Source organism: Electrophorus electricus, chromosome 10 (genome assembly GCF_041902795.1).
Source record: "Electrophorus electricus isolate QZ-2024a chromosome 10, ASM4190279v1, whole genome shotgun sequence".
NCBI classification, from domain to species: Eukaryota; Metazoa; Chordata; class Actinopteri; order Gymnotiformes; family Gymnotidae; genus Electrophorus; species Electrophorus electricus.
Genome location: NC_137506.1, coordinates 32,250,777 through 32,263,276, shown reverse-complemented (window position 1 = coordinate 32,263,276; position 12,500 = coordinate 32,250,777). Strand labels below are relative to the sequence as shown.

At 43.5% G+C, this 12,500-nt stretch overlaps 1 protein-coding gene across 3 annotated transcripts in view; it reads right to left on the bottom strand.

Moving 5' to 3' along the window:
- The window catches only part of kcnh1a (potassium voltage-gated channel, subfamily H (eag-related), member 1a), a 56,202-nt gene that overhangs the window by 26,934 nt on the left and 16,768 nt on the right, over positions 1-12,500 (bottom strand). For all 3 annotated transcript variants that reach the window (XM_035532683.2, XM_081721554.1, XM_081721553.1), the window contains exon 7: positions 5,292-5,721. In XM_035532683.2, the coding sequence (XP_035388576.1) occupies positions 5,292-5,721 (430 nt within the window). The remainder of the gene's footprint in view (positions 1-5,291; positions 5,722-12,500) is intronic.

Sequence of the window (12,500 nt, the reverse complement as noted above, 5' to 3'; positions counted from 1 at the left end):
CATTCAGTGTGCTGAGAAGGCCTGCCCGAACACACACACACACAGACACAGATACGCACACAATCACACACAAACTCGCGCACGCACACACACACACAAATAGAAATCTGCTCCACACTCAGCTGAACACCTGACTTTCAGAGTAAACGTGTGTGTTACCCCAGTGGTTCTGAGCACACAAAACACTCCACATGTTTAGCCCAGATGTACTGGGTGTTCAGGGCTAACAGCTTGGCACAGTCATGCAGAGCTGGAACAGAGCTACAGTGTGGACTGTCTGCTGGCTCCCGAGAACTCAGTTAGAAACACAGTGTGAAATGAACTCCCAGAGCAAACATATCAGCAAATGTAGCAATTACACCAGTTTCAGCTCCCTGGTGTAAATGTATGAATTACACCACTTTCAGTCCTATAGTGTAAATGTATGAATCATACAACTTTGTCCTATAGTGTAAATGTATGAATTACACCACTTTCAGTCCTATAGTATAAATGTATGAATCATACAACTTTGTCCTATAGTGTAAATGTATGAATTACACCACTTCCAGTCCTATAGTATAAATGTATGAATCATACAACTTTCAGTCCTATAGTATAAATGTATGAATTACACCACTTTCAGTCCTATAGTGTAAATGTATGAATCATACAACTTTGTCCTAAAGTGTAAATATATGAATTACACCACTTTCAGTCCTATAGTATAAATGTATGAATCATACAACTTTGTCCTATAGTGTAAGTGTATGAATTACACCACTTTCAGTCCTATAGTGTAAATGTGTGATTTTCACCAGCACCAAATTCAAAAATATAATTTACACAAACACCCAAAAGCAAATATCTGAATTCCAATATTTCCAGAAACAGCAGTTCAGCCAGTTCTCCAGTCCTGGACAAGTCCAGTTGGAGGTCAGCTTCACCAGCCTCATATGTTTGGTCCAGTTTGGCTGTGCGCCGAGTAACTGAGCAGGTTGATCTGGGTCCGATAGCCAGGTGTGCCGCTCCAAGACGCTCCCATGTCTCATCTGTGTTATTGGCTTCTCTAGCATTAAATGTCTTGGATGTGCTCAAGTCACGTTCCCTGGCCCCCAAAGGGAACACCAGTTCCAGGCAACACCGCTTTCATGGAAAATCGTTCTGCTGTTACATCCATGGCCATGAAGATTGGAAAGCTCGTTGTTTAATTGGGAGCCCCACAAGCCCACAGGACCAGGTCTCCCGGGAACACCACGACAGAACCTTTCCAACAGCGCCATTCTGACATTGCCTTTCCGACATCACCTGTCCAACACTACTTTCCAACAGCGCCATTCCAACAGCGCCCTTCCAACAGCGCCCTTACGGTGGGGAGAAGCTTTTAAATTAAGTAGCACAGAAGTTAAGATCATTAACGTATGTGTGGTAACATCGCAGGGCTAAAACACACAAGGTGAGTGGGCTGAGTTCGGCCCACGGCCCGCCACTCATTAGGCACCACAGCACACCATCTGCCATGACACATACAGAGACACACTGTCTGCTAACAGAGACAAAGAGCTTTAAAAACACACACACAGTTTACACCTGCTGGGATCTGATCTACACAGTTATGGGGAGAAGAGGCGAGATGAGACGAGAAGAGAACATAATTGTTCTATTGTTCTAATAACATAATTTGATTAGGCTGATTGATTAATTGTAGTATGGATGGATCATTGGTCTGTTGTAAATGTTTTCTCTCGTTCTGCCACCTCATGCCTCACACCACCTCAAATGTTGGAAGGTAAAACGCCCTCAGGGGCATCTCTAATGGCCAGACTAAGACACTTACAATCCCCCAGCTACCTGAGGTGTGGCGCAGCCCACGTTCCTGACTGATGGCATCGTTTGCCATGATCGTACAGCAGCACTAATCACTCTCATTAAATAGTGAACACTCGTGAATTATAGAGTCAGTGGACAATCTCTAAAAGCCGCACAGTAATTGGACGAAGTTTTGATTACCATGTCAATAACTTTAAATGGAGTGGATAGAGGTGTGCACTCATTTGCAAACATTTGCACATGTTTGCATATCTGAAGGTAAGTGTATTCATGTTACAAAAGTCACCTCACATTCAGATGTGGGATTATGGGTACTGGAGTCCTAGCACAAGCATGAGACAAATGAACTTCTGTATATGTAACTTTGTACCAAATTGGTGAGGAAACATGTCAAATCAACCAATTTAGTTCAATTTTTAGGACAAGCTAGTTTGATTCAATTTTAGTGTCCAATGATTTGGTACCATCAGTATAATCAGTATAATAAAGTCTAATCATGTCTTTTTTTTTTCTTTTTCTTTTTTTTTGCGTGTGTGTGTGTGTGTGTGTGTGTGTGTGTGTGTGTGTGTCATGCAGGTGTCTGTCTATTCCTCCGATCATGCTGATCCAAACTCTAACACTGTCACTAAATTCTGATGCTTGTTAAAACTGTGTGTGGCCAGCAATGGGCTTTACAGAGAATTATGGGTAATTATTGTAAATGACATGTTATGGTATTTCTGCAAATCCAAATGCTATTGATTGTGCAGAGATCTGAACCCTGGCTGCTACTCTAAAGCGGCACCAGGGGTTGGTGGACATATAGACGATTACACCAGGGCATTAGATATATAGAGCGGCTTATTTCTGCATTCTTCATGGTTAATTAAGTGCCCACGTTAACGTTGTGTTGTGTAGCCAGAGCTTTTTCAAGACAGATTAACAAACGTGGGTTTTTTATTTCTATCAGACAAATCTATTCTTGTTTCTTGTTTGTTCTGTATACAAAAAACCAGATGGTGAAAAGACAGACAGAAATGGGGGACAGATAGTTTTGAGTGACTGTCCTCTCTAAGACCCTTCACTTCCATTTCAGAGCAATGGGAAAGAATATTTATCAGCTCCAATCTTCCACATCTATTTGAACTTTGGCATCATGCACATATGCCAATACCCTTGGGGTTCCCGTTGTCTCAGGAGAAACGACCACTGCCTCCTCGCACTCCACGGCAAGTGGTTCGGAGGTTCTCCTGATGACCTTCTGTGGGTAGAATGCTCGGGAATGAGATCATCCTGGAATACGACGACTGTCCTCTCTTCCATTTGCAGATTGGAAGCTGCCTGACGTTCCCGTCAGCTGTGACATCAAAGCACTTTGTGGAATTGCTGACATGTTTCGCCAGTCTGGTTTTGCCTTTGAGTGTCATAGTCAACTTAAGGAGGAAGGAGAGAGAGATTTTGATGTAACGGGAGAGTGCATGTCACCCTTGAGGCACCAACGACACAGCCAAAACACTAAATTAATGAAATGAACTATTTGAATCAATCGAGCGGTCACAGCACTGCACTGCTGGAATCCTCTGAGCAGATTTTGAGTTAAAATGAATGAAATTAATTTAAACATTGTGACACTTTTCAGTATATAGAAGCACGCGGCCAGTGCTATCTGAGCTCATATTATGAGTAGCGCAGAGTCAGACATCGTGGCCCTTCTCTTGGGGTTCAGTGCGTCCTCCCCTCTGTTCATCGGTGGCCGTTCTGAGGCCACGTCTGCTCTCATCCCAACAATGACACGGTCACACTGAACTCCAGTGCGCACAGGCGGCTGACTCACTCACACTAAAGCAACACTCACTACCATGTTGGTGTCACTCCTATCTTTCTCTAAAGTAACGGGGTCTGTAGTCTGAAGTGTGACCTCTAAAGTGTACTGACAAGATGGCGTCCAGTGACACTGACACTATAGCCTAATTTAGCAGTTGTTCATGTACCGGTCACTGTAACATTAAGTCATTACTTTATTGGTAATAAAGTTGTTAAGTAATTACTTTATTTGCCAACTAGGCCATGAATCCTTCCTTTTTTGACATGAAATGTACTATGTATGCACTATATGTATTTGTGTGTGTGTGTTTGTGTGTGTGTGTGTGTGTGTGTGTGTGTGTGAGAGAGAGAGTGAAAGAGAGACCCACACACAGTTTCAGACCACTGCCCCATCCTAATTTCCAATTTATTAAAACTCAGTCTATACCCCGGTACTCCAAGCCAGTTGTTACCATGGCAACAGAGCAGGCATTCAAGCACCTCTGTCTCAGAGCAGCCAATGGGAGGTGAACATTTGCACGGAAGCTGTCACATCGCCCAATCGTCGCAAAGAGGAACAGTGAGTCGTTCCTGTGAGCGTCGACCGACTGGCAGCATGGAGACAGGAGGTGTAGACGTAACGCGGTTATCAGAGAACACAGGACCTGTCTGGTTTGTGCTTCCAGCCTGTGTGCAGCCTGCTGTAGACCTGCAGGTAGACTGGCGGGTGTAGGTATCTGCAAGCAAACTCGGAAATGCGGTCTTTCAGCATTACTGCTCTACTCTACCGGCCTGCCAGGAGCGTGTGTGTGTCTATTGAGGTGTCTCTATCTTTGTTGAGCCATATGTTATCATATTATTCTCTTCTTTCATTTCCTTACAACGCTGTAACTCTTAAACGTTCCTCATGGTACTCTCTGGCCATATGTACCGAGTCCACCATGTTTATGGAGGGCTTTTGCAACAAAAGATGACAGCAAACCAAGAATACTTGTGTTTCACCTCACCACAGCCACTCATACATACGCACACACTGACAGAGTGCAAACAGAGACACACAGGACCTGCAGAAGCGCATGGTTACATCACCAGTCTGATTACAACACCAAAGGCCCGAAGACACCAGCAAGGTCTGCTCACATATCAGAGCAGTTCAGGACCGCAGCAATTCACCATGGTATCATTCTGCAGGAACCAGACAGGACAGCTTCTCGCAGACAAGTCACTGACGTGCTCTGAACAGTTCTACCTCACTCCACAGATGCTCTACAGGACTACGATCTGGGAACACCTCCACGAGCTTGAACTTTGACCCTTGATATGAAGGGCTCATCCATTCATGCTGCTTGTGCCAAATCACCCTCTGACCCCTGTATGTCCAGAAGATCCCTTTTCACAGATGGTTTTCATTGATCACACCATTCTCTGGATATCCTCCACACCTTTGGCCATTTCTGCAGGACAGGCTAGTCTAGCACTGATGACCATTCCACGCTCGTAGTCATATACATATACACACACACACACACACACACACAACACAAAATATATATGTGTGTGTGTGTGTGTGTGTGTGTGTGTGTGTGTGTGTGTGTGTGTGTGTGTGTGTGTGTGTGTGCATATAATTGAAATGTTGTCACTGCTGGGTTCAGTAACATTTTCCCTGAGCAGACAGTATGGAACATCTTATCTGATCTTACAGCCAATCATCATCATGGCGACGGCGAAGATCTTCTCTCCGTCCGTGGTGGGAGCGATATTCCCGAAGCCGATACTGGTCAGACTGGTCATAGTGAAGTAGAGGGAGGTGATGTAGACAGAGTCCTTACTGGGCCCGCCCTCCCAGCGCCCCGTGCCGCTGGCGTTGAAGCGGTACGGCGTCCCCGCCGTCTCGCCCAGCAGGTACAGCCAGCTGTCCTTCCGCACGGTCCTGTGGTCCTCGTCGATGACCTCGTAGTCGCCGATGCTGTACCAGATGCAGGCCAGCCAGTGGGCGGCCAGGCCGAACACGCACACCAGTAGCACCAGCACGGCGGCGCCGTACTCAATGTAGTGGTCCAGTTTCCGGGCCACACGGCCCAAACGCAGCAGACGCACCACCTTCAGGGAGCTGAAGAGACTGCTCATTCCCTGGAGGAAAGGAGGGAGCAGAGCATGGGAGAGAAGGAGGGAAAGAGAGAGGGAGGATGACAGGTAGATAGAGAGAGAGACGCGTAGAGACAGAGACAACAAGACAAAGTAAAGTCACAGCCCAACTACAACCATCCGGCCATCTGTTTATTAGATGGTTTTCCCGCCTGAAATGGTTGTGAGGAGACACAGAACATCTAGAGACCTATACCCTATAATCACTGTTCCGGTGTGTGTTTGTGTGTGTGGGTATGTGTCTTGGCTTATGGCTTCACACAAACAGAACAGTATTGTCTGATTTTGGCTGTATGTTTTTATGTTTATGAATAATTCTGAATAAAGAATAAAGTGCCAAGCTGGCCCCATAGCAGGGACAGCAGAGGGGTTTAAACTGCGCCTGTTCAGAGAGTGTGACGCCAGTGACACACAGAAATGACAAACACTTCATATGTGAGTCCTTTTTTGATGCTCTGGCAAAAATATATACATACGGTTGTCCAAGGAATTGCACAAGGGGTGATTTAAAAAGATTAATGTGTTCTTAATCCAGGATTTTAGCAACTCAGTATTCCTTTTTTATGACATCCAATTTACGGTGGAATATGTGTGTGAATTATTGCCAAAACAAAATTGCAGCACATTGTTGTGTAGAATCCAACAAGGATCTGAGAGGCTCTGATGAGGTTAATGTGGAAAAAGGTCCATCAGTCAAAAATGTACAGGTGTGGCATGTTAGCTAGTGTCCTTCAGGAAGGCCTGAACTTTAGTGTCCAGATTCTGTCATTTCCATAAATAATTAGACACACTAGCCTAAATTTCCTCCAGAGCAAACAAAGCCTAAAAGACTAAAAGCCTACTCCGATAGGGTAGTGATTATTTTAAACAACAGGGTGGGTTTTTTTGCATAACCGAAATGATTTTTATTTTGTAATGTGTGGTTGAGGTCAGCCTGAACTAAAAAGGTTAAGACTTTTCAGTTAAAACGTACACCTTAGTGACATTACACGCATGTACACGGCATGTAACAGAACAATATATATATACACACATACACACACACTGACATATGGTGTAAAATCCACACATTGAAACAACACACACACACACAGAAGACATGCAGTCATAAACATAACTAATTGTTTCTTTAAAAATGTCTAAAACATGATTGTGGTTAGAGATCACTGGGGCGATATCGTCTAGCGTGTGTTTCTGTAAGCATTGTAAGGTTGTATTAATTTCTCAGTTCCAACTCCAAAAGAAAATAAATGACCCTCAAGCTGGACTTCCCCTTGCCAATTATCCACTGGGAATTGTCTTTGGTCATGTTTAAAAACGCTTTCCATGCAAGGCCTTATTATTTGTGACTATTCTTATTGTCAGTAAAGCTTGAAAATGGCAGGACAGGATCATATCCGTCTCTGCACAGCCAGGTTCTCGACATGTTCTTGACATCAAGGACTCTGGGCATCAGTGAGAGTGTCCGACACACTGGAATTTCCCAGATTCATGCTATTGAAAACATGCGGGAAAAGCCAAGTGTGCAATACCGTTGCATGTATCCTGATTTCATCAGAATGGCCAGGAAGCACAGCAGAGGGTAGATTCATTTTTCTTTTTGATCGGAATCCACCAGTGAACTTTGTGAGATACTGAGTCAGACCAGACCAATCAAATGCTGAATTCTGAGACGGAAAGGCCTACTTGGGTGACAGCTCGATGGTTCCAGTTCTTCATTTTTTCCCCCAAAAACAAACCATTGGTGGGCACATGCAAAAAGAAAGGGGTTGGAACAGAAGGAAAAGAACAGAAGAGTGAAAAGGGTCAGACAACAGAAGAACAGGTCAGCAGCAGTCCTGCCCAAGCAAAGACCCAGAGGCATGAACCCAAAGGAAACCTCCTTCTCAGTTTGCTCCACCTGGCCTTACCTGAGCACCCAGCTGATCCTCTAAGGTCATTCTGATCAAGCATTGCAAGCCGATGGCAGATATCTAAATACAGATGTTTGCACATGTGACAGCAACGTTTGGAATTTAGACTTTGCATTTGGAAAACGACTCTCGGCAAATCAAGCAAAGTTAATGCACGGAAACTTGCAGACTCGAGCATCTTCTCCCTGCAGTGTTTCCCAAAGCTTGTGTTGGAGTAGCAACGTGCTCCATGATTGGCCAATGATTTAGCTGCGTGTGTGAGAGCAGGGCTCGAGGGCTCTGGGACTATAGACCTGCTATTATTCCTGGGAGTATTATTCCATTGCCTTTGCTGCAGTGCACACGGGCTTCCCGAGTCACTCTGGACTGAGTTTTCCGACCGCTCCTCCTGCTCCCAGAGCTTACGAGCAGTTTCAGAGCATTAGGAATGCATGTTCCATCCAACGCATTCATAATGCAGGAGTCCCAGTGCTCAGGAACTCCAATAGAGGAGAAATGGGAAACAGCAATCAAATTCTGTGGCGTTCACACGATGGATTGAACTTTTATTATTAATTAGGATGCAGCAGGGATCAGCTCGATAGATGCAAATCATGTACAAACCAACTTCAAACCTGAACCCTGTGTACAATGTGAATTGTATTATTATTATTATTATTATTATTATTATTATTATTATTATTTAACAGTACCACTGAAGACAAAAGACAGTAAATTCAATTAACCTATTCAAGTATTGATGTACAGTTTAATCTAATTGACTGGAAAATGACACACCAAACACTGAAAAAATACTGAACAGTCGGCTCAACACTAAAATTTGCATTCTCTCAGCTTGGCAGTGATAGCTGGCCCCTGGAGAAGGTATTAGATAACACACACACACACTGTTCTAGCTAATGAGTGTAACGAGAACCAGCCACTAACACACTACTGCTGGGAAGAGCTACTGGGAGGGTGTTTGTGTAGGTGATGCCCTGAGCCATGCTCCCATGTTGTGTGTCAAGGGATGTCAGGTTGGTGGACAGATCCTGTAAGGCTGCTGTTACACCTGTCTTTCAAACTGAGCTACCCTGATATCAGGAAGAGAGAGGGATGGAGAGGAATAGAGAGAGTGAAAATGAGAGAGAGAGAGAGAGATCTTTACACTCATTTAACTGAGATTGTCTTCATCCGAAATTCTTCCCATCTGTAGCAACAGACCAGGGACTCACAGTACAGACCCTTTTAGTTCAGCGTAGTACTCCAGCTGTCCTGCTCTGAGCGAGACCCCAGACTGTTCTCCCTTTCTATTCTGTTTCTCTTTTTCAACTTCAACCTTTTTTCCTTGCTCCTTCCATCAAGAGAACGGATCAAGGTCCAAGAAACATTTGTTCAAAGCTCTCTCAAATTTATGTTTAATATTAAAAATACAAAATTTCAAACCTAAATATGATTTTTTTTTTCATAAAAAACTTCACATCTCTAGAGCACATTTGAATGATGTCAACCTGAAGTTCATTTGCTTTTTAAAAACATTTTCAGATCAGTCACGGACTGCTCCGCCCCTCACGAGTCACGTGGTACGGCCCGCCGCGTGCAGGGGGGTTCACGTGTGTATTGTTTGTAACCACGCCCCCGTGGGATAGCACACGCCTGCACAGGGTTTAATGTTGAACGTCTGTCTGTCTTTGTAAACGCCTGTCAGTGAGTATGTGTTCTTCGTTAATGTTAAGTGTGTAGCCATGTTGTCGTCTACGTTGTATGTTAATAAACGTCATCCACCGGCACTCGGGCCAACAGCGTTACAAGATCCAGCCAGTGTTACAAGAAGCTGAAGGATGTAGAGGTATTGCCGGTTTGCCAGCATGAAAAGCCTAGCTCCCACGCCTAGCGGTGCTTGTGTACTACCAAAAGCTTTAGAAACAAGAGGCTTTATTGGTCCTATAAAATAATTTAAAGAACTATCCCACAATATATTACGATTCCACTCAATAAAACCAACTGAGAATATAAGACAAGTATCCTCAGAAGCCATGTTAATAGTAGTAACACACCCACAGTCGCCACCGGTCTGGTTTCAGGCACATATCGAAAGAGGTTTCACGGATTTTCACAAAGACATTATGAACGTTAAAAGATGTGAAAGTAGAATGACATGAATGTGCTGACAGATAAACCCTGCAATCGGGAAATTTGCTCCAGGTGACAGCTTATGCGTGGCCTCCTTAAGGCAACATTCTGCAAGCCAGTTAGTTCACACGTTGACTGGAGAAGTCTCGCGGCTACGAACAATCAGTGCTGCTGCTGTTGTTGTTGTTGTTGTTATTGTTGTCTTTAAGAAATGTGCTTTCAACAATTCAGTCAGTTTTTGGTTCAGTTAAGAGTCCACTTGTGTATATGCTTCTGTTTGTAATATTTAGTCAATTAAATGAAATGAAATGAATGGAGTTCATATAGGTACATGTCCTGGAATGTAAATGGTATCAATGATATTTTAAAAAGAAAGTTTTGCTTTTTCTGAAAAGCACATTATAGATGTGACTTTATTTTATGGGACTCGTCTAAATTATACAGATCATCTTAATCTGGTCTGACAGCGAGCCAGGAAATTGTATTTTTATTTTATTTAATTGTCACTATCGAGGAGAGGAAATATTGATGAGAAGAAGGTCCACCTTGAAAAGTATCATTAGGGAGATATTGCATGGTTCAGCTCATCTGAAAGGGTTGTAATAGTAAACTCATATGATCCCAATATCAATGACCTGAAGTTCTTTGAGAAGCGTATTAAAAATGATCCTTTTCACCAACAGCTTTGATCTTGGTTTTAACCTTGGTCTGGTCATATAGACTCCCTCCACCCTCCAAACCAGAGACTCAGACATCACAGACTATAAAACAAGATGGTAGACTTGTGCTTGGGAGATAAACAGAGAGCTCTACACACATCTCAAAATCAGTTCCCGTTTTACTTCTACTTTCATACGCACTTCTCCAGGATACTTTACCGTCAGAAAAGGGAATATTTAATTGGATCATGTGAATGTTTGGCAAGAAATCTCTCCGATCATTCTTCTGCAATTGATCATGGAGCCATCAGGAGAAGGATTAGGCTTGAAATGCTGATGCTGTAGTAGCCACTTAATGGCCTACACGCTTTGTGACTTTTCTAACTGAAAACACGGCTGCCTTCTTGAACTCGTTGCCAGCAGCAGTCTGGGAGTCACTGAAGGATTTCTACGGGTCACATTGATTCCTGCTCATCAGGTAAGAAAATACAACATCAAATCAAATTAAACTCTCAAAAGGCAGAACGTGACATTCTTAGTACCAAGCAACAGTACTGTGGGCATGGGGATAATAGATGACTAGCCTGGCAAATTCAAGAGCCCTCCAGAAATAATCACAATTCAGATAAAAAAATATCAAACAACCCAAACTCATCAATGTTGAATGTATGCAGTGTTAGACATCACTGTGCATGTATCAAGGGGACGAATGAACTAATATTCATAAGGTTGGTTTTTTTTTTGACAGATTGAACATTCCATCACTGGCAGATAATAGAAAATAGAAAATGGATATTTCTAAGGCTGAGATACTGCAGCCTAACACTATACTCTCCTGGAAAATCACCAGAGGTTTAGAAGATTTCTCAGTTGACTTTTACAAAACCTTCGTACCAAAAAGGATTGATCCATTGATGAATGTGTATACCCATGCAATAGTGGAACAACTGTTTCCAGATACATTAGAAAAGGCTGCTAGCTAGACTCCAGGCTTAGCTCATTGCTTGCCTCAGACTCTCACCTTTGACCCTTTCCTGTACTTTATTGAGAACAAAATGACGTAACAACGGTCAATGGAAACCAAACTTGCTAACCCACTGAGGGCTTGACTCAAAATCACACTTAAAAGCCAAGAAAATAACTGAAATTGCAGGCTGATCCAATTTGTTTGAATTCCATCACGGAAAAAACTCTTAATATAACTAAGTAAAGTGTATGGCCCCCTTGTGCCTGTATGCACCCCCGACGACATCTGGGCATGTACCTGAGATGGTGAATATTGTCCTAGAGATCCCAGCCCTGGATCAGGGCATCCGTGACCTCCTGGACAGTCTGTGGTGCTACTTGGCGGCATCAGATGCACTGATACATAACCTCCCAAAGGTTGTCGGTGGGACTCAGGCCATCATCATCCAGGATCTGCCTACATCTGCCTCACGAGGCCAGGCATTGGTCCAGCACCAGGATAACATACTGGTACCTAACAGCGGTCAGGGCACCATTGGCTATCACAGATGTTTGGTCTAAAATGAGAAAGGTTTCAGTACTATTGGAGAACGGTCACTATCTATGAAAAGTTAGAACAAGACATCAGCATGGCGTGTAAGTAAATACGGATTTATAAACCAGCCATGATTGGTTCACTGTGCGATTTCTTTTCATCTTGTCTTACATGCATGTTGAGCTGTGACTGAAGCCACGTCTTCCCCACACACTTGTCAGACCAAACCCCGAGTGAAATATCCCCCCAGTTTGCTTTAACATGGAACACAAGACAAGACTGCAGTTTGGCAATCAAGCTATTAGTGATAATGACTTGATCCCATCCCTCTGTTGATGCTTTCACAGCTTACCACGCCCAGCGTTGGTTTACTCTGTGTTGGTGACCAGCCCTACATGACTAGGGGTCAATGTTGTAATTATGCCTCTAACACAAAAACCTGCCTATGCAATATTGCCTTCTCTTCAAGTGCTATTAAATGAATCTATTTAGTATTTCAAATATCTTGCTCCATTGTACAGTTTCAGTCACAGTCCGAGAAACCCCTGCTTGTTTCATTAACTGACTATGTAAAGTGAA